This window comes from Miniopterus schreibersii (genome assembly GCF_964146895.1).
Source record: "Miniopterus schreibersii genome assembly, chromosome: 11".
Classification (NCBI taxonomy): domain Eukaryota; kingdom Metazoa; phylum Chordata; class Mammalia; order Chiroptera; family Miniopteridae; genus Miniopterus; species Miniopterus schreibersii.
In genome coordinates, this window is record NC_138111.1 from 56223873 (window position 1) to 56246955 (window position 23083).

At 36.6% G+C, this 23083-nt stretch overlaps 1 protein-coding gene across 3 annotated transcripts in view; it reads left to right on the forward strand.

The window, feature by feature from the left end:
- Window positions 1-23083, forward strand: part of FOCAD (focadhesin) — a 256525-nt gene that overhangs the window by 103542 nt on the left and 129900 nt on the right. For all 3 annotated transcript variants that reach the window (XM_081150464.1, XM_081150465.1, XM_081150466.1), the window contains exons 12-15: window positions 14866-14970; window positions 15364-15465; window positions 16203-16333; window positions 18188-18314. In XM_081150464.1, coding sequence (XP_081006590.1) covers window positions 14866-14970; window positions 15364-15465; window positions 16203-16333; window positions 18188-18314 — 465 coding nt within the window. The remainder of the gene's footprint in view (window positions 1-14865; window positions 14971-15363; window positions 15466-16202; window positions 16334-18187; window positions 18315-23083) is intronic.

The following is a 23083-nucleotide window of genomic DNA, read 5'->3' on the forward strand; positions in this document are numbered from 1 at the left end:
TACAGCAGAAGGACAAAAGCAAAATCGTCAAGGGAAAAGGTTCATTGGGTGAGGCTTAGATGAAACTGGGCACCAGCCTCCCGGAGTCCCCTCCCAGTCACGTCACACAGCATGCGGTTAGTTCCTCCAGTGTCAAATTGGACAGCACCTGTGAAGGGAAGCTCGCGAGAGACTTCGTCCCCCAGGTTTTCACTGGGGGTGGTCAGTTCAGGCACATTGCTTTTTATACGGTGTTTGTACACACAGTTCAGGGTCACTCACGTCAGTGAAGAATGGTAGGAACCTTCTCCAAGTCGACTTTCCAAGACCCCACCCAAAGGCTGATTTTGCCAGCAGGCCCTTTAAAGTTCACAGCAGTCTCAGGCCTGCTGTGCTAACTACTCTCTGCACATATGTGTCCTTAAATTTTGACTAATTTGGGTTATGTCCTATATTTTTAAGTAATAGATTCTAAATCAATCCTTAGAATTCCGTCTCCTCTTTTTCCTCTTTGCTATTTGAATGTATACATTGAACATCTCCTAAGTAGTGGTGGCTATTCTATTTTGAGCACCTTTGGTTATAGAAAACTTCCTGTCCCTTGGGGCAGCACATTCTATCCTCTAAACATATATATATTTAAAACTCCTTTTCCATGTTAAACCCATATATGCCTTTCCGTATGGCCCTTGGGATTACAAAAAACAAACCAATTGTCTTTTATGTTAGCCCTTTTAAATATTTGAAGATATCAATTATCTTTCTTCAGTTCTTCTGTTCTGTAGTATAGGAACAGAATTTTCTGTTTCTTTGCCTTTTTTGTGTGTGGTTATAACAAAAAATCCTATTTATAGCATTCCTGGTGTTTGTTTCGTACATTGTATTGGTGGTTTTTAATATGGCAGTTTTTATTTTGTTGTGCTTTTCTTAGTTGACTTACTGTGATATAAAAATAATACATGCTATTGTATGTCTATCTAGGGAAATCTTGTCTCTCAGATCTTATTGAATTTGTTTTGTTTTTAAAATACATTTAGAGAGAACACTAGAAGATTTTTAACTTTTTATTATGAAAAATTTTAAGCATATTCAAAAGTGGGGCGAGCAGTATAAATTACGATAAAGACAGACTAGCCCTGGCCGGTGTGGCTCAGTTGGTTGAGCATCTTCCTGTGCACTGAATCAGTGGTTTGATCCCTGGTCAGGGCACTTGCCTGGCTTGTGGGCTCGATCCCCGGTATGGGGCATGAACGAGGCGGCCATTGATGTTTCTCTCTCTCTCCCCCCCTTCCTCTTTCTCAAAATAATCAATAAAACAATCTTAAAAAGATAGAATAAACCTGATTTATACATCCCATAGCCTCACCAGGTATTTATCATTATGTAGCTAGTCTGTATCTTCTGTACCCTCACCTCCCAGCCTCTAATTCTGTAATGTTATTTTGAAGCAAACCTGAGATTGGAGCTGAACTTCTTAAGTGAAGTGGGAACATTTTCTTTTTAGAAACATTGTATCACCTTATACTCCCCCAGAATTATGGGAGGATGTCAGTTTCATTATATCTTTACATTAAGTTTTATAATTTAAAAAATATTTTAAACTCTAGTATATGAGATAATTATCTTGTTATAATTTTTAGTTTTAAACACAGTGAGATGAAATGTTCTTAAAGTTCTTATTTGCTGCTTGTTTGTCCTTTGCTTTTCTCTTTGAGTTTTAGATTTATCTGCTTTGCCTATATTTTGGGGTGGGGGGCAGGAATCTGTATTAATCCTAAAAATTTTGTGTCCTTTAGACTATCAGATCATTGGTTGGTAATTATACATGCACATATGTTTTTTCTTTTTTAAAAAATACTATTTGAGAGAGAGAGAGGGAGAGAAACATCCATCAGCTGCCTCCTGCACCCCCCCCCCCCCCCCCCCCCCCGGGGATGGAGCCTGAAACCTGGGCATGTGCCCTGACTGGGAGTTGAACCGGTGACCTTTTGTTGCATGGGAAGATGCTCAACCAACTGAGCCACAGTGGCCAGGGCTGTTTTGTTTTCTTTCTCAAAGCAAACTATTAGGGAGTGCTTCACTGTGTGGCAGGTACTGAGTTACTTTGGCTGAAGAATTCTGTATTGGGAACATATTCCTTCACAATCTTCTGTTTGCTTCCATAGCTTGCAGTGTTGCTATGGAGAAATCCAAAGTTATTCTGATTCTTGAATTGCTAAGTATATGTTTATGTGAATCTCTTTTTTTGTTTGTTTCCTCTGGAAGCTTTTAGGATCTTCTCTTTGTCTCTGGTACTCTTGTAATTTCATGATGATGTGCCTTTGCATGAATCTGTTTTCAACTCTTATACTGGATAATTGGTGTATCTTTTAATCTGGAAATTCAAGTCCTTGAATTCTGGGGAACTTTTAAAGTTATTTTTTTATTAATTTCTTTTTCTTTACTGACCTGTTTTTTCTGGAACTTCTCTTGTTTGGGCCCTCAATTCGGTACTGATCTTCTAATTTTTTTATCTTTCCTTCCTCAGTTCTTTCGCTCTGCTTTTTAGCTCTACTTTTTGGGAGATTTCCTTAACTTTATCTTTCACATATTATTGAATTTTCTGTTGTGCTAAGGTGTTTTTAATTCAAAAGCTCTTCTTGTTTTTTAAGTGTTCTTCCCTTTAGATTGTATCCATCTTTACTTACTGGTCTTTCATTGTTTCAGTGCTTAGTAAGTTCTTTCCTTTCTATAAGAGCATGTAAATATTCACTTAATATTTCTTCTAGATTCTTTAAAGATTATTTCTCTTTGATGTTTAATTCTGGAATCCACCTAGAATTTTTTATTTCTTGGTAATATATTAGAATTTTCCCTCCCCATTAAGCTGCTAACCAGTTTTTCTAACACCATTCATGGGTTAATTTTTTTTCTGTTGGTTTGCAGTCTGCTTCTATCACGGATGTGACTGTCAGTATCTTCTTACTAATACTTCTTTCTTCTTTCTAGTCTAATAATTTTCCTGAATGCAGAAGATTATGCAAGATAGGAGTTTACTAAATCTGTTTTCTGTTATTTCTTATAAGTCAATACATTGTCTACTTCAAGCAGTGGAATCAGTGTTCTTTGTTATTGTTTGTTTCAAGAAATTTAAATCAATACCTTTTTACGTTTCTGGCTTTTAAAATTAATTTTACTTCATCCTGGGTGTGAATCTTTTTTGTTCATATAGCATCCTAATTAGTTCATTTGTTTACCATTATTTATGTAGGCCCCATTTAATGGTCAATCTTATATTTGAGACTGAATTTGGATCTTCTAAAATTCATGGTATAAGATATTTACCACTTATTTAAACTTCAAATGATTTTGTCATTGAAGAAGGAAAGAGGATTTGGAATCCTGCTTTACATTTAGCCAACTTGTGTCGGCCGTGGAATTTTTTCCCTTAAAATGTAGTATGGATTGGTTTACATTTACCATTGTCAGTCTTGCACAGTTTTTCATATCCCAACAAAACTGACCTGACTGTCATAGTTTTGGATTCTGTGAGTAATTTACTAGTTTAATAAATTCGAAAGCATTGAATCTCTCTAGTTTTATTGCATTTGCTTACCTGGCTGAGCTGTATTTAATTAGATCTCATTGTTGGAAGACATTCAAACTCCTCCTTCCAACTCTCTGATATAAAACACATTGCCAGGGACAGAGACAGTAGTAGAAATTGCACCTAGTGAAAGGAAAAATATACACATTATACTGTACTTATAGGACCGTGGCTTTTAACTTTCTACCAGTTGGACTACCAAAGATTTAGATCTTGCCATAGAAATGTAAAACCTACTTTTGTTCAGGAAGGGAAACTTATGCTTATAGAAATTCAGTCATTATAGCAAATTGTCAAAATGTTAACAATTGAAAAAATGAATGTTGATTATATTCCTTTTTCTCACCGATGGTTTTACATATTGATAGTGTGACTAGTCATTACTTTATGAGTTTTATTATACCATTTTCTGAATATAGGATGCCCCAAAAAATGTATTCACACACTTTGAATAATTATAAAGGCAATGTTTATTAAAATACATTTCATTCTCAAAATTGAGCTATCAGCTGTTAAAGTGTATATACATTTTTGGGGGACACCCTATATATAAGTTGTCTCTGAGTTTCAGAGATAATGAAGATACGGATGGCTAAGGAGACTAACCTGGAAATCAAGTGTAGGTCGGGAAAGGTCATGGTTATTGTATTCCAAATATTTCAAACTCCTTAAGTGATATGATACTTTATCTTATTCTAGTCTGTGGTATTTCCATATTTGGAGCTACTGTGTTGTTGTTCCTTTTTTTTTTTTTTTTTGTATATACTGGGAAAATCTTACCTCACATTCTAATGATGTCCTGGTAACATTTACCTAACAGGTAAAACTTTCAGATCCTAAGTTAATTTGGTCAGATGACTATTTAAGTACTTCTCTTTGCAAGTGGTAGGCTTTTAATTATTGTTTACAGATTCAAAAGCTGTAACACTATTACAAGATCTATCTCGTTGAATGGAATTGGAGCAGATAGAAAAATTAGGAGTAGTTTGTGCGTTCTAAAGCATTTTATGGTGCTCTGGGAACCAGAGATACAAAGATGGAGATGTTATCGCTGTCTTCGGAAAAGCAGAGTGGCAAGTATATGGGCTTTGGAGTTAAATTGCTTTGGTCCAGTCCTAATTCCAGTATATACTAGTTCTACTTGGGCAAATTATTTGGCCTTTATGAGCTTCAGCTTTGTAATTTGAAACATGGTGATACTCATGATTTTCTATAAAGAGCTTGGGAGAGTGTTTACAGTAACTGTTCAGTAGATGGGAGCTGCTACTGTTAGAGGAGTCACTACAGATCCGATGCTCAAGCTGGACTGGAATGTGGCCAGCGTGACCATCAAATAGAAGATTGCCTGGTAGGGGCCTTTGTTATTCTAGATACCCTTCTTCCCTTGGCATTTTTAACCTCTCAAAGGTTAAACTTAAGACCCTAGATCACTTAGTTAATTCTAATGCTATAATATAAATATAATTTGAGCCACAAAAGAATAAAATGACACTATGCTTACACTGCTTTGGTGTCGCTGCATGCCTGCAGATTCCTCATAGTGGAGGGAAGATTAGCTTCTCAGCACTTCTGTCTGTGGCCTGCTTTCCAGTGTATTGCTTACATGATGAGCAGATACCACAAGTAGAGCTGGCAAGTAATGAGGAGGCAGCATTAACTGATGTTCAAACGCATAATAGGGCCACGGCCAGAGTGACTCAGTGGTTAGAGCGTCGGCCTGAGCACTGGAGGGTCGCGGGATAGGTTCCAGTCAGGGGCAGGGACCTGCCTTGCAGGTTGGATCCCCGGCCCTCATCGGGGCACTTGTGGGAGGCAACCAATTGATGTGTCTCTCATCGATGCTTCCCTCTCCCTCTTCCTCTCTCTTTCTGTCTCTCCCTCCCACCCCCGCTCCCTTCCACTCACTCTAAAAAAAAAAAAAAAAAATTTCAATGTAAAAAATACCCTCTGGTGAAGATTAATAGCAGCAGCAGCAGCAACAACAGAAGTGTAATAGGAATTATGTCCCTTTTTGTAGAATGATTTTTTTAAGTTTACATGTTAAAATTATTAAATAATGCATTTATGCTTCTGTTTGTATGAACCACTCAACCATATTCATTCTTTATTATATAAAAATCCACGGTTTATTTTTTCATTTTAAACTTAACACATACTGTTATCTTACCACCACTTTGCAAATGGCAAATACACTTGTGTACTTAGAATTTGTTTTCTTTTTTTTTAAAATATATCTTTATTGATTTGAGAGAGAGGGAAGGAGAGGAAGAGAGATAGAAACATCAATGATGAGAGAGTCATTGATCGAGCCCACAACCCGGGCATGTGCCCTGACCAGGAATCAAACCCCGATCACCTGGATCCTAGGTAGACACTCAACCGCTGAGCCACTCCCAGCCGGGCTGTTTCCATTTTTCACAGAACAAAGTCTTATGCAGAGGTGGTTCAGCATTTATCTAATCCAAGGATATGGGTAAAATACTAAGAGTTCACTTTTGTAGTTCACATCTAGTTGTATAAAAGTTAAAGAAAAACAGCATTGCTATCGATTTTTGCCTCTCCCATTAGATGATCATGTCTTGAGTTATTTCTTTTCACTGGTACCTTTATTTTCTATTTATATAAATTTATTACTATGTGCCTTACATAGTAATAAAGTATGAGCTCTCTCTCATACTTTCAAAAAAGAGGAACAATTGTAAACATCAATTATATATTCTCATTGGATACCTAAGATGAATAATAACAGACCCTTCTTATTTCTCAGAATTTATGAGTAGGTAGCGCTGCTGGTGGTCTTCATTGTAGAACTGTTGGAAAGATTATTCTGTTATCTGTGTAACCTCAAAGGGTTGCCAACAGGGACATTTTTCACTGAATCCAAGTTAAATGTCTATACCCTGTTCTTTTTATGGTCAGCTCCAGGGAGATGCTGGTTTTTGTCTCCTGATTATCTTTTCCTGTGTGTTTTTGTCCAAATACAGGGAGAAGCTTGCGTGATCGGTTTTTATCCTGTTGTAGACAGCCTGGGCTCTTTGGTGCTTTCACTCTGCCCAGGTAGAACGGAGGGGTGAACTATGGGCTCCCATCCCCCTTCCGCCACCAGCTAGCTTTGTGGTCCCTCTGGGCCTCTGTTCCATCATCTGTAACGTAAAGTTGTTTAACTAAATGAATTTGACAGAGACTCTTCTGACTCTTATAAAACAATCCCATGATTCTTTTTTAAAATTGTAGTAAACATAACATAAACCTCATCAAAATGTTAAGTGGACAGTACAGTCTTGTGTAAAATTTCCTTCTTGCAAGAGTGATTTCCGTACCCACTGAGCCTCCACCCCTGACCCTGGCAGCCCGCGTTCTGTCGACTCTGTCCGTGTCAGACTGAGTTCTTGAGATGCCTCATGCAGGTACAGTCGTGCAGTGTTTGTCCTTCTGTGACTGGCTTCACGTAGCACAGTGTCCTCAAGGTTAACTCATGTTGCAATAAGGGCAGGACTTCTCTCTTTTCTTGAGGCTGAATAATATTACCTGGTATGGATACACCACATTTTCTTTATCCGTTCATTCGTTGGTAGATATTTAGGTCGTTTCTATATTTGAGCTATTGTGAATAGTGCTGCAGTGAACATGGGAGTGCAACTGTCTCTTCGAGATCCTGATTTCAGTTCCTTTGAAGTATTTTTGAAAGTGCCCATGCGTTTTATTATAAAAACTAACAGTGCCTTCTGGCCGGGCGTGGCTCAGCGGTTGAGCATCGACCTGGGATCCAGGCGATTGGGGTTCAGGGGTTCAGTTCCCGGTCAGGGCACATGCCCAGGTTGCGGGCTCGATCCCCAGCAGGGGGCGTGCAGGAGGCAGCCGATCAATGATGACTCTTTCCCTCTCCCTTCCTCTCTCTGAAATCAATAAAGATATTTACCAAACAAAAAACAAAAAAACTAAAACAACTAAACAGTGCCAAAATAAGTCTCTTTATATTTCACAAATAAAGTTTATTTGTGTTTCAGTAAAAAGAATTGTTTCAGAACAGGTAGCTAACAGCAACTGTGTAGTTAATAGTTTTTTGTGAATAAATTTTAAAATAGACTACAGCCTGTCCTGAAATTCCCAGAAGTGAGATTGCTTGATCATATGTTAGCGTTATTTTTAATTAGCTGAGGAACCTCCATGCTGTTTTTCGTAGTAGCTACACCATTTTACCTTCCACCAGCAGCGCACAAGGGTTCCAGTGTTTCCACATCCTTGCCAACACTTATTTTCTGTTTTATTGATAATGGCCATCCAAATGTGTGTGAGGTGATATCTCACTATGGTTTTGATTTGCATCTCCCTAATGATAAGTGATGTTGAGTATCTTTTCATATACCTGTAATCATTTTATGTCTTGTTTGGGAATGTCTATTCAAGTCCTTTGCTCATTTTTTAATCGGGTTGTTTGTTTCTTGTTGAATTGTAGGAGTTCCTGATATATTTTGGATGGTAACCCATTATCAGATATATGGTTTGCAAATATTTTATACCATGTTGTAAGCAGCCTTTTTTTTACTATGTTGTTTGTTTCCTTTGCTAAACAGAAGCTTTTCAGTTTAATTTAGACCCACATGTCTGTTTTTCGCCCCCCTTCCTGTGTTTTTGGTGTCGTATCCAAGAAATCATTGCCAAACCAATGTTACGATGTTTTTTTCCCTTACGTTTTCTTCTAGGAGCTTTATAGTTTCAGGTCTTTATGTTTAAGCCTTTGATTCACTTTGAGTTAATTTTTTTGTGTATGGAATAAGTAAGGGTCCAGTATCCTTCTTTGCATGTGGCTGTCCAGTTTTCGTGGCACCATTTGTTGCAGAGACTATCCTTTCCCTGTTGTAGGTTCTTGGCTCCTTTGTCATAAATTAATTGACCATATACGCATGGTCAATTAATTGGTTTGGTTCTGGGCCCTCTCTTCTATTCCATTGTCTGTCTGTCTGTCTGTCCCCGTGCCAGTATCATACTATTTTGATTACTGTAGCTTTACAATAACTTTTGAAGAAAGGAAGTGTGAGGCACCCGACTTTATTCTTTCTCAGAATTGCTTTGGTTATTTGGGGGCCTTTGTGGTTCCATATGAATGTTATGATTGTTTTTTCTACTGTGCAAAAACTACCATTAGGACTTTAATAGGGATGGCATTGAGGCTGTAGATTGCCTTGGGCAGTATGGACATTTAAGCTATATTAAATCTTCCAACCTCTGAACACAAGATGTCTTTCCGTTTACTTGTGTCCTCTTTAATTTCTTAAGCGAGGTTTTGTAGTTTTCAGTCTACAAGTCTTTCACTTCCGTAGTTAAATTTATTCCTAAGTGTTTTATGGATTTTTTTGGTGTGTGATTGTAAATGAGATTGTTTTCTTATTTTCCTTTTCAGATTGTTTGTTGTTAGTATATTAAAACACAACTGATCTTTTGGTTCATTTTGTACTCTGCAGTTTTCCTAAATTCGTTTATTAGTTTTAACTAAGATTTTTCTGTGAGATCTTTAGGGTTTATATCTACAAGATTATGTTATCTGCAGAGAGAGATAAAATTTTACTTTTTCCTTTCTGATTTGGATGACTTTTCTTTCTTTCTTGCCTAGTTGCTCTGGCTTGGACTTTCAGTACTATGTTCTGTGTTCTACTGATGCTATATACTATAAATAGAAATGGCAAGAGTGGGTATCCTTGCCTTTTTCCTGATCTTAGAGGGAAAGATTTCAATCTTTTACTGTTCAATATGGTTATTAGCTGTGGGGTTTTTTTTAAAACAAAGAGACTATTATGTTGAGGTGATTTCTTTCCATTCTTAGTTTAGTGTGTTTTTGTTTTTTAAATCATGAAAGGGTGTTGAGTTTTGTCAGATATTTTTCTGCATCTATAGAAATGATGATCTGAGTTTTACCCTTCATTCTGTTCATGTGGTTTAGGGCATTGATTCCTTTTCATACGTTGGACTATTCTTACATCCCAGGGATAAATTCCACTTGGTCATGGTGAATGATCCTTTAAGAGTTCTGTTGAATTCTGTTCGTTAGTATTTTGTTGAGGAGTTTTACATCTATGTTTATTAGGGATATTGGCTTACAGTTTGTTTTTTGGGGTTATTTTGGTTGGGTTATTTTTTTGGTAGTGTCTCTGTCTGGCTTTGGTATGAGAGTAGTGCTGGTCTCATAAAATGAGTTTGGAAGTGTTTCTACCTCTTTAATTTTAGGGGACGAGTTTAAGAAGGATTGGTGTTAGTCTTTTTTTAAATGTTTGGTAGAATTCACCTGTAAAGCCATCTGGTCCTGGCCTTTTCTGTGTTGGGAGGGTTTTTTTTATTGCTGATTCAATCTCCTCCTTTGTTATTTGTCTGTTAGATTTTCTATTTCTTCACGATTCAGTCTTGGTGAGTTGTATGTTTCTAGGAATTTATCCATTTCTTCTAGGAATTTACCCATTCCACTTGTTGTAGTATAATTGTATATAATTATCTCTTATAATCCTTTTTATTTCTGTGGTATTGGTTGTAATGTCTCCTTTCATTTCTGATTTTATATATTTGAGACTTTTCTCTTTTTTTTTAGTCCAGCTAAAGTATTGTCAATTTTGTTGATGTCTTAAAATGCCAGCTCAATTTTGTTTATTTTTCTATTGCTTTTCTATTTATTTCATTTATTTATGCTTTAATTTTATTATTTCCTTCCTTGTGTTAACTTTGGGCTTAGTTTATTTTTTTGAGATATAAAGTTAGCTTGTTTATTTGAGACTTTTTTGTTTTTCCTTATAGGTGTTTACTTCTATATACTTTACTCTTAGTTCTGTTTTGCTGCATCCCATAAGTTTCAGTATGTTGTGTTTTTATTTTTGTCTCAAAATATTTTTTAGTTTTTTTTTTTTTTTTTGGCGTCTTCTTTGACCCATTTCTTGTTCAAGAGGATGTTGTTTAGTTTCCATATATTTGAGAATTTTTCTGCTTGCTTACTGTTACTGACTTCTAGTTTCATTCCACTGTGGTCAGAAAAAGAAAAATTGGTGTGATTTCAATCTTTTTATATTTGTTAAGAAAATTATTTTGTGACCTAACATGTGATTTGTCTTGGAGAATGTGCTGTGTGTGTTTGGGAAGAATTTGTATCTTGTGCAGTTGGATGGAATGTTCTGTATATGTCTGATAGATCCATTTGGTCTACAGTGTTGTTCATGTCCCATCTTCCCTTGTTGATCTCTCTGGATGTTCTGTCCATTTTTTAAAGTGGAGCAATGAAATCTATTATTTGTGTTCCTATTTTCCCCTGCAGTTCTGTTTGCTTTATATATTTGGGCATATATATACTGCTCTGGTGTTGGGTATTTTCCCTGTGGTTACTCTGGGGCTTACAGAAAACATCTTATAGTTACAACAGTCTATTTTAAGCTGATAACGGTTCCAATCCCATACAAAAGTTCTACTTTTTTATCTCCCACACACTCTATGTTCTTGATGTCACAGACTAAATCTTTTTATATTGTGTATCCATTAACATATCTTTACAGTTATATTTATACTTTTGTCTTTGAACGTCTGTACCAGAACTAAAAGTGATTTGTGCTCCATTATTACAGTATTCTGTGTTTTTCTATATATTTACCTTTATCAGTGAGCTTTATACTTTCATACACTTTTGTGTCACTTTCTAGTGTCCTTTCCTTTCAACTTGAAGGACTCCTGTTAGCATTTCTTACAAGGCAGGTCTAATGGATAAACCCCCTCAGCTTTTGTGTATCTGGAAAAGTTTCCCTTGGTACGGTATTTTTGGCTGGCTGGCTTTTTTTTTTTTTTTCTTTCAGCATTTTGAATATCTCATTCTTCCCCCCTTGGCTTGCAATATTTTTGCTGAGAAATCTGCTTATAGTGTTATGGGCTCCTTAATAATCCCATCGTTCTAAATTAATTTGTTTATAAAAGACCTGAATTCTGAAGGAGAGAAAAGAAAGCATTGAGTTTTATAAAACTTCAAAGGTCTTAATTCAGTGAGTAATAGGGCACTTACTCCGGAGTGTAGAAACCCCAAGAGCAGCGGAGTCAAGAGCTCATAGTATCTCAAGTAAATCAATAAATGCACATATATGTTACTTCATTAACGAAACAACAGTCCATGCTTTATGTAAAAAAGCTTTCACACTTATATATCTGTCTTTTCCTAATGAAATAACACCTTTTTTGGTTTCCATTGACCTAAAGATTTAATTTGGGTCGTAATGGCTTCAAGAACTGTATTAAGCCTAAAATTATTTACTGAAAAGTTTCCCGCTTTTTTTCATTTCTGAACTTGCCAGAGAAAATAAACACCCTTACCTACTTCTTTAGTTCTCAGGCTCATAAAGGAACTGTGTACCCTTTAGCATAGAGTACTTTATTTCTTTCCTGACAACATAATTAAAACAGTTGTTTAAAAGCCACTCAACTAAATAAATTATTTTCTACAATGCTACAAAATGTACTGCTTGCCCTTCCCAGAACTCAGAATCTGTCAGTGTCTGGGTAGAACTCTTCCCAGAACGGGCCATTCATTGAGACTCGCACGGACAGTCCGAGATAACCTTTTGTTTTTAATTAAAATGGGGAGTAAGAAGGCAATTCAAAAATTTGTCTCCCTTCATTTGCTCAAGGTGAGGATGATGAAACTTCTGTTCTAATAGAGCCTCAGCAATTGTAAAAAAATCGTAAATCCTGGCTGTTGTGAGCCCATAGCCATTACACACATATCTTTAAGTGCTGCCGTGGTTTAACATGTCAGGCTCATTAATGAATGAATTGTTAACTGTCACATTTTTGTTGGTAGGGTTAAGATGTTTTTTCCTCTTTGAAATTGAATTAAAGTGTATACCTTCTAAGCTGAGAAGAAATAGGCTTTCTAAGATTACAGCAGATAGAGAAAATTAAATTCTAGGCAACAGAATTGAAATGCACTATATGGAAAATAAAATTGTGTGCTCAGATAGTTTCTTGCTCATAGTAGGCATTCACTGATAATAGTGAATTGAATTTTTAAAATAAAAAATAGCTTTATTAAGATATAATTCACATGCCATGTAATTCAATCAAAGTATACAATTCAGGAACTGTTAGTATATTTACAGAGTTATGCAAACATGATTACAAATAATTGGAGAACATTTTTATCGCCTCCCAAAGAAACCTTGTGCCCATCAGCAATCACTTCCCATTTTTCCCCTACAGCTCCCCAATCCCAAGCAATTACTTTCTGATAGATTTGCCTATTTTGGAAATTTTGTATAAATGGATTCATACAATATGTGGTCTTTTGTGACTGGCTTATTTCACTTCACATAATGTTTTCAAGTTTCATCCATATTGGTTCCTTTTCTCTTTTATGACCAAATAACATTACACTGTTCGTCTAGATTACATTCAGTTTATCTGTTCTCCAGTTGATGGATATTTGGGTTGTTTCCACTGTTTGGCTATTGTGAATTATGCTGCTATAACATTTATGTACAAGTTTTGTGTGGATACATGTTTTTATTTCTTTTTGGTATATACCTAGGAGTAGAATTGCTAGATCATATGGTAATTCTCTTTAACCATTTGAGAAACTCCCAGACTGTTTTCCAAAGGGTTCACACCATTTTACATTTCCACTAGCAGTTGTCTGAGGGTCTCCATTTCTCCGCATGCTCGCCAACACTTGCTATTGTCTTATTTATTATAGGCATCTTATTGGGTGTGAAGCTGTAATTCATTTTGGTTTTTATTTATGTCATGCATGGCTAATGAGAGTTGAGTATCTTTTCCTGTCTTTATTGGCCACTTATTTATCTTTTTTGGAGAACTATCTATTCGGATTATTTGCTATTTTAAAATTGGGTAATTTGTCCTTTTATTATTGAATTGCAAAAATTCTTTAAATATTCTAGATACAAGCCCTTTATTGGATATATGATTTGCAAATATTGTCTCCTATTTTGTGGGTTGTCTTATTTTTCTTTATAGTATCTTTTGACAGATATTTTTAATTTAATGACATCTCTGTTTTTCCTTTGTTGCTTGTGCTTTGGTGTCACATCTAAAACGGCTTTGTCTAACCCAATGTCACAGAAATTTACTCCTATAGTAATTATATGTGAATTTTCAACTGTGGGAAGTCAGTCTGTTCTTCAACTTTATTTTTCTTGAGTCATACTTAGCTCTTACATTTTGCTCTAAAATCTATTTTGAATTCATTTTCTAGTGTGGTGTGAGGAATGGGTCCAAATTTATTCTTTTGCATGTGAATATCTAGTTGTTGAAATCCAGTACCAGTTTTCAAAGAGACTCTTCTTTCCCCATTGTATTTTCTTGGCATATCTATCAAAAATCAATTGAACATAAATGTCAGGATTTATTTCTGGACTCTTTGAGTTCTTTTTCACTGAACTATATTTCTGTTCTTATGCCAGTATCACACTGTTGTGATTACTTTGACTTTAGAGTAAAATTTGGAATTGGGAAATTTGAGTTCTCAAACTTGGTTCTTCTTTTTCAAGATTATTTTGGTTAGTTGGGGTCTCTTGCTTTTTCATATGAATTTTAGGATTACTTCCATAATTTTGCCAAAGAAGCCAGTTGGGATTTTGGTAGGCATTGCATTGAGTCTCTAGATCTACTTGGGAAGTATTACTATTTTAACATCATTAAGTCTTCTGATCCATGAATGACTTGCTCTTCTTGTTTTATTGTATTATGTATAGCGGTTGAAATGGGGACCTTGCTTATTAACCCCCTCTCCTTACAGTACAACTGATTTTAATTATTTCATATTGGCATAACGTAATAGAATATTTCAGTATGCAGAGTTCTTTTATTATTTACATATCCTAAGTGATAGCTGCTTATTAGAACTATACATTTCTTTGGGGCAGTATATATCTTAACTAATTTTGTTTTGCTGAGAGTTAGTATCATAGTTGTTTAAGAAAAAAACATTTTTTGATTCGTGTTTGGCAGCTAATTATAAAAGAGATAGAATATTAGTGGTACTATAAAATTACCATCAACAGCAAATTGCTAAACCCATTTTTTAGTCTTCTAACTCATATATATGGGGTGTCCCAAAAAATGTATACACACTTTGAATAATTATTAATTCCAATGGATTAAATCTGAAAGGAAAGAAACATCAATTGAGCTGTTAGAAAAGTGTGTATACATTTATTTGGGACACCTTATATTTATATTACTCTTTTGAATAAAAATGAAATAATGATTGCATTATAGATTGATTTCTTTCACAAAGCATAGTTAATTCTTCTTTAAATTCACTTTAGGTACCAAATTTGATTCCAGTTTTGATGTTCAAATTGGGAAGACCACTGGAACCTGTATTATACATTAATATCTTATATACTTTACCTACACTTGGTGTTCACAAGGTTTGTATATTATTCGATTTAATTGATGGAAAAAAGAAAGTGAGGTACAAATAATACATTGAATTTTGGTTGGTATATGAAATTTTGAGCCTTTAACTTTGCTGTGATCACTACATCCCTTGTTGGGCCAAAAGTATATTAAAATACCTTTTAAAGGTATTCTTTTAAATTAATTAATATCCAAGTTTTCCCATTGGCTATTACTTGAAATAAAGTCTTATGTACCCATGATTGCTGGCTAACCGTTCTCAAAGTTATCCCCAACCTTTGAGAAGATGGGTAAAGCTCCCATTTAGGCCTTTATTTGATAATGAAGGGTTTTTTAATTCTTTTGGTAACCTTGGGATTACATACAGCTACATATATGAAGCAAATTTTTAAAATATTTCCTAGGTGTGCATAGGACAAATTCTACGAGTAATCCAACTTCTTGGAACCACTCCACAACTAAGAGCTGTCACTTTGCGCTTGTTAACTTCTTTGTGGGAAAAGCAGGTAAGTTCAGATATACACGTGTGAGTATTTAACGTTTCTTTCTGTAAAGAGAACTAATTTTGCCCTGCCAGCGTTGCTCAGTGGTTGAGTGTCAACCTATGAACCCGCAGGTCAAGGTTTCATTCCGTCAGGGCACATGCCAGGGTTATGGTCTCGATCCCCAGTGTGAGGCATGCAGGAGGCAGTGGATTAATGACTCTCTCTCATCATTGATGTTTCTCTCTCTCTTTCCCTCTCCTTTCTTCTCTCTGAAATCAATAAAAACATTTTTTTAAAAAAGAAAAGAGAACAAATTTTGTCATTATGTGCCATAGTGCTTTGATATAGTAGTTTCCTGTGTGGCATTGGAGAAGTTTTGAATGAGCATGGTGCTTTTGATCAGTAATGCAGTCAGTTATGATTCACTCTCAGAGAGAAATTGAGACTAGAAAGTCTAATTTCTCTAATTCTAAAATTTATTTTTCCATTTGTGTGGAAAAGTAATAGAAATATGATTATAAGTGATAAGAGCCTCTGTAATTTGCCACCTTTTCCTTGTTTTATGAGATGAACAGTACATGGGACTGTAAGAAAATCCCCAGCAATCACAGCAGCTTTCTTCTCCGCTGATTAGAAGAGAGACATTATTATTTGCAATGCAAATGGAAGACTTGGAGATGAAAATGCTGCACAACAGGAAATAATGATTATTCAGCTCAAATTGCAAAATTACCTTTTTTGTGAAATTGTCTTCCTAGGATCGTGTCTATCCTGAACTGCAGCGGTTCATGGCCATGTCCGATGTGCCCTCTCTGTCTGCGGGCAAGGAAGTCCAGTGGGAGAAACTGATCGCTAAAGCAGCATCGATCAGAGACATATGTAAGCAAAGGTGAGCTGCGCTTAGCCCTTGGGAATGTATGATTTATTATTCTGCATTTTTTTTATTGCGAGCAAGAATCTATGAAAGATAGCAGAAAATATATGAGTAAGAATAAATTAATTTTCAATTTAAATTTTCTGATTGTAAAATGTAGTAATATTGGAAAGTAACTTTGAGAAGCAAGCATGTCTTTTCATTTTAGGCCTAGTCTTATATCTAATCTGGCTTTATAGGATATTTATGTCCTTTTATGGATAGCAATTTAGTATTGTAATAAAACATCTGATGCTATGTATTTTATTTTTCTGTATATTAGTCCCTGAGATCTAAGCAGTGGACTGTGGTCCAACGGTTCTTATATTCTCCCTGTGTTATGTTTGTTTTTATAGAGTTTTCATACAGTGGGCCTTATTTGTGGCTCATTGTATGGAATTAATTATTAGGAATTATGACAAGGAAGGAAATGATTTTGAATTTCCATGTATGCCCTAGGGTTTAGGAAGACGTGAAGATGTTAGGGAAGTGACAGCGGTGCTAGAGTATGGCTTGGTAAATAGGTGGGGTGGGGGAGGGCGAGACTGCGATAACACCAAGCAAAGCTCTAATTGGCCAGATTTTTTCTTCTTCAATAGAGTAAGGTAAAAGTATTTAGGGAGGAAATAGATTTGGTACCTTTGAAATGAGTTGCAATCCTGCAGTTCCACATGGTTGCCCACTGCACTGTAGAATTCTTGGGAGCGCATCTCATTTTTGTCAGTAGCGACACTCAGCGGTACTTCCTAAAGTTGTGCACTGAATGGGTTGACAGGTGACTTGGATGATTCCTGTTTCAGAGACAATCTTGAATGAGAACATATCTAAGCCCAGCAGGTCTGCCTCTCTTCTAAGCTTCAGCCTTTTGCAAACACAAAGATGATCTCAGTCTAAAAGTTGCACATACATAACACAAGACCCGAGAGTCTGGATGCTCTTGAGGTTTTGGCATGGACAGAATTTTAGAGATGAGAGCTTATTATCTGACAGTTTAATTTTACATTCTTAAAGCTGCAGCTCGGGAGAGGTTGAATATCAGACCAGGTCAGAGTCTTCTGAGAACTTATTCATTGCTCCCTTCAGTTACTACCTTAAGATGGACCATGTTTTCCAGTTTCAGAAAAGGATTTTCCCTCGTCAGACAGTGAAACAATAGAATCTAGTCAGGCAATTTCAATTGACATTTTGTCAATTAGAGAAAAGTGGTATATCACTGAAGGGTTACAAGGAGTGCAGAAGACGGACCTGAGTTAAAGGCATCCTGGGGACAGCACAATATATGTGGAACTGAGAGGAGAGGAAAGAGAGGAAGAGTGAGTGAATTCAGCACAGTGGTTGGATGGGCTCCCTGTCAGTTATAGTTCTTATTATTCTAATTATTATCATCACCATTGCCATCATTATTGTGATAGGTGCAGCCACTTTAGCCAGTGTCACTACTGTAATAAATTCTCTGATCTCCAATACCTGCTTTTGTAGTCAGTGTCTGACACCAGAGCCACTTCCAGGCAGGTGCAGCTCTCCTTACTGACGATCTCACTGAGGTAAGTCAGTTCTCTGCACCATTATACGCTTGAAATTTTGTCAGTTCAGACAATTGATGACTTGGGAAGAATACTATTTAACAAATGTCTTTTTTTGGGGGGATCATATTTTTATATGAAAAATGAGGCGTAAGTTAGAGCAAAAATGATGATGGTGAAAATCTCTGAAGAAAAATACATGGTGTTATTACTTGAGGGTTGGTCTTTAGTAGGCAGAAGGGTAAAGACAAGCCTTCATGGTTTTTGTCCCTCTGGCTGTAACCTCCCTGGCTGTTGTTTCTTGTAGGCCCTATCAGCACGGTGCAGATATGTTGGCGGCTATTTCCCAGGTGCTAAATGAATGCACGAAGCCTGACCAAGCTACGCCAGCAGCCTTGGTGTTACAAGGCCTCCACGCACTCTGCCAGGCCGAGGTAGGCTTTTAAAAATTAGTTTGTATAATTTTGAAGAAAATAATCTACAAGGAATATTAGTGATAAGAATGTAAGATTAGATTCAAGTAACCAGAAGTTTGACTATTCACCCCCAGAGATTTTTGTTTGAAGGAGGGAAGCAAGACCTTGTCCTTGGCACATTCTTTGTAGAGGGGAGTCTTGAAACATCTGGTTATGTAGACATTCTCTAGAGACTTATTTATTCTCTTATTTGTTTCTGTTAATGTAGAAGGGAAAGTTGTGCTCACAGGAGAACTCTTGAATACATTTGCTGCTTATTTTCGTGATTAGAGAGCCTTACAAGCAGATGAGGTGGGGAAACTGGCGCGGGCTAGTGGCAGTTTCATAACCTGCCACAATTATTGCTGCCTGGAAGACTGGCTAAGGAGACTTTCTTTCCTTGTGATCAGATTGGGTGGATCGACATTAGAAGTGAGCCTCTAAATCATTTTCTGAACTTTAGACAGCCCCCAAATTACAGCACAGTGGAGAATCTGTTTTGGAGAAATGTGGTAATTACATCAGTGATCATTCACTAACCATACTTTGGTTCTTGCCAGAGTGGGCGTCCTACACAATTTTAGTTTTTTTAGAGAATGAGACTAAGTAGAATTCTTCTAGCTTATGGCAATTATGTTTGATGTGATGGTAATGCATGTAGTATAATAACACAAGCAGTGACTGTATTGAGTGTTTTTTATGCTCACGTCCCTGTGCTAAGCACTTTTCATTTATGTTCTTCAACAACCCTGCCATATAGGGATTATAACACCATTTTATAGAAGAGGAAAACAGACCTCAGAGGGAGGTTAGATATTTACTCAGGATCTGGTATAAGAATAAACTAATGTCCTTCTGGGTAAACACTTATTTTAGCAGGCAGTAAACACCATTGCTGTGCAGAAACTGATGTGTGCGGAGAGCAGTGTTTTCAGTGCCAGTAGTTTTCAGAGATTTTAGGGTTCGTGGCAGAGGCCTGTTACAGCAGGACACCGCTGTGCGTAACCAAGGACTTTTGTGTTTTATCGCTCCAATCAGTTATCTAGAACTGGGAAGCTTCACTAATAATTATGTTATTTTCCTAAAACCTTGTTTTCAAATGAATGTTTAACAGAAGCTTAGGGAGAAGAAAGAATTTTATACACTCACCTCCAAAAGGTTACCATTTGGGAGTATTTCCTTTTTATTATTTTTCCCAAACAGGAATCAACTTCTTTCTGAAATTAACTTTTCCCCCTAAAAAATAGTAATTTGTCTTATTGTGTCTCTAATTCCATTGTGTTCCCCATCCATCTCCTCCTGTTACTTTGAGGCTCTATTGTCTATTGATGCTTATTAACTCAGAAGATATTCTGAGTGTGGTGCTGTCGTTTTCCTCATTCCATTTCTCTAAGATATTCATTGTAGTTAGTACCAGAGGCATGAAAAATGTTCCCTAATGTAGAAAGAATCTTTTAAGGCAGTAGCATGATTGTAGCATTTATTAACTCTTTTCTTTGGCTAATTTACTTAACCTCCTGAGCCTCTGTTTCTTCAAATCAGGATAAAAGGAGATTATACACAAAAAGACTTAGTATAGTATTTGCCCACAGAGGTGCTCTTTAAATGTTGAACTTGCTCCTGAAAAATTGGTATGCAATCGGATATAATCAGTGCCACTGGGAAGGTTTGAAGTAGTTTGTTTTTTATATTTTTAATCTTTCCTCTGAAACTCATATAATGAGAATGACTTAATTTTTTCTCCAAATGGTGTACTATCCCTTCATTGCTGAGGCGCTGGGTACTTGTTTCTATACGTAAAGGAGAGCATTTTGGATCATTGACTATCTAGCCCCAAGTCCATTCCCCCAATCCTAACCACCTCCCATAATGGTAACTTTGAGGCCACGATTATACTGTATTACTGTCTGAATCTGTCTGGGCTGCTATAACAGAAATAGCCTAAATTGGATGGTTTATTAATGACAGACACTTACTTCTCGCAGCTCTAGAGGCTTGAAGTCCAGATCAAGGCCCTGGCGCACACGGGGTCTGGCGTGGGCCTACTCTGGTTCGTGGAGGGCCGTTGTTCTCACACACGGCTGTCTTTTCGCTGTCACCGCACGCAGCAGAAGGCATAAGATAGCTCTCTGGAGCCTCTTTATAAAAGCACTAATCCCAGTCATGAAAGCTCCACCCTCATGACCTAATCCCCTCCCCAAAACCCACCTCAAAGTACCCCCACCGTGGGCATTCGGGTTTCGCCGTTTGAGCTTGGGGGAACCTCACGTTGAGCCTGCAGCAGCTACCTTGCTTCTCACGCTCCATTCGCCCTCTGGAGGGACTGAGGTACCATCCCAGGTATTTCATTTACTAAAGCCTATTTCTTACTCTGGTACTTCAGTAATCCTTTTCTTGGCTTGCTTCAGGGCGTTTCTTCTTCTCATGTTTCTCTCCCCCCACTCCTCCTCTCTCTTTCTTTTTTCCCTTCTTTCTCAGTGTTATGAAACCCAAATTCAGTATGACGTAGTTATCAAAATTCACTTTTGGGAAACTTCAACTGAAATGTTGCAAATGAAGTAAGGATTCAGTATGTTGTCTTTCTAACAGATAGATGCGAGCCCCTTTGAATCTTTTTTGTAATGAGATGAGCGTTAATAGATCATAAAGCAATTCGAGCAGTCAGTCAGCTTCATTTTATTACGGGTTGCCCATTTCCTTGTCTCCTGTTTCCCTCTTGTCGAGAGGATGGACCCACTATTTTGTTGATACTTCCTAAAGATGAAGTGCTATTTGTCATGTTTTCCTGATAGGTATTACAAGTGTCCTGAGCTGTGGAATGTGTTGAAGCTGACTGCATCACTGTTAATTTTGATAATAAAAATATTCTTTTTTAATGTTCAGTAGTGAATAGTTTTATGTTCATATAAAAAAGTAGGGATCATCTATTCTCCCTTGAAGGCCTGGATGGCAATAATACATCTTTCTGATTTAAGCTTTTCCAAGCTTCTTTGGTGCAAGTTCATTTGTTGTGAGACTGCTGCTGTTATGTCCTGTGATGTGTGTGAAAGTTGTAAAATATACTCAGCTCAGTGGCCCTTGCCAGGTCACATTGACTAATTTGGGGCTCATCTTTTGGGTTGCTTTTTTTGCCAGCATGCTATCCACAGAAGCCAGCATGCATTCTGTGAGGCTGTTTATTCTGTCTTCTAATTGATATCATGTGTGAAGCATTCATGGCTGCCAAGAGTTTCAAGAATGAAAATATTCAGCATAGTTGTAAGTCTGTTTCCCAGCAGCATTTGGTAGTGATTTGTCTATCCATTGCTCTTTAGATCCATGACTATCAAATATAATTAAGAATAAAGAAAGATAGCCTAAGACAATGAGATTTTAAAAATCAGTTAGGATAAGAGTATAAATAAACTAAATAATCCTGTCTTTTGGAAAATAATTGGTTTTTCCTCAATTGGAAAAACCGTACAAAATTGGATTTCACTGGGCCGTCCCATCCTTTCCTTTGTAGGAGAAGTAGGGCTCTTTTTCTTAGGATTGACAGTGGATTCTTCAGTTCTGAAAGTCCCAATCATGAAATTCATTTGTCCTTGGTAGGGTCAGATTAAGCCTGCAGTTACTGCTGCTTAATCACTTATCATGGTCTCCAGTGAGAGATTGAAAGGATGGATTCTATCTCAGTGCCAACTCTGACAAGGTGAAGATTGTACTTGTAATATGGTTTTCTTTGGTGCTACTTTACTAACCGAAAAATGGAGAGAGAAAGTTCTAGGAATCTTGGTTGACAGTAAAGACAAGAATGCAGTTTGGCATTTTGGAATTGGAAAAGAGAAACTTCCAATTTTTCTTTCCTAAATACTATTGATATATTGATTCAGGACTTCACAAATTTCTTTTTAGGCTGAGCTACTTTTAAAAAATATTGCTAATATTTCTTGAGTTTCTCATGATTTTGGACTTTTTGAGGTTTGGGGATTCATTTTAAACTAAAAAAAAAAGAGGCCCTGGCAATTTAAGTCACATTTCCAAGGTCACCTGGCTAATAAATGAAAAGAGAAGTAGACACACGACTCCTCCAAGTCTCATGCTCTTGTGTTATTTTGAGGCTTCCTTCTTTGAAAAATAAGGCTATTGAAATAAGTAGTTTAATCTTCAAGCTGAGGGCTTGTCATTTTCAAAGAAAAGTTAATATTCTTGCATTCTCTTTATTTTTGCCAGTCAGCTTTCTCATCACATTTACCCCATTGGCCTTAATTTTCTTTTTTTTTACTTAATATGAAGTTATGTCTCTGAGAAGCACTATTCTCTCATTTTAAAAAGTTTTACTGAGATATAATTCACATACTATTTATACCATTCACTTAATGTGTATAACTTAATGGTTTTTAGTATATATACAGAGTTACGAAGCCATCACCACCGTCATTTTTAGAACATTTTTATCACCTCCTCCCCAAATCCTGTACCCTTTCAGCTATCACCCCTTCACCCCCAAGTCCCCTCTAGCCATAGGCAACCCCTAATCTACTTCCTGTCTCTGGATTTGCCTAGTCTGGACATTTCATATATTCAGTTCCATTTCATATAATATATTGTCTTATGAGACTGGCTTATTTCACAACATATCTTTAAGGTTCACCAATGTTGCAGCAGGTATTGATACTTCATTTATTTTCCTGGTTGAATAATATTCCATTTGTTTATCTTACATTTTATTTATTCCTTCATCAGTTGATGGACATTTGCTTTTTTCT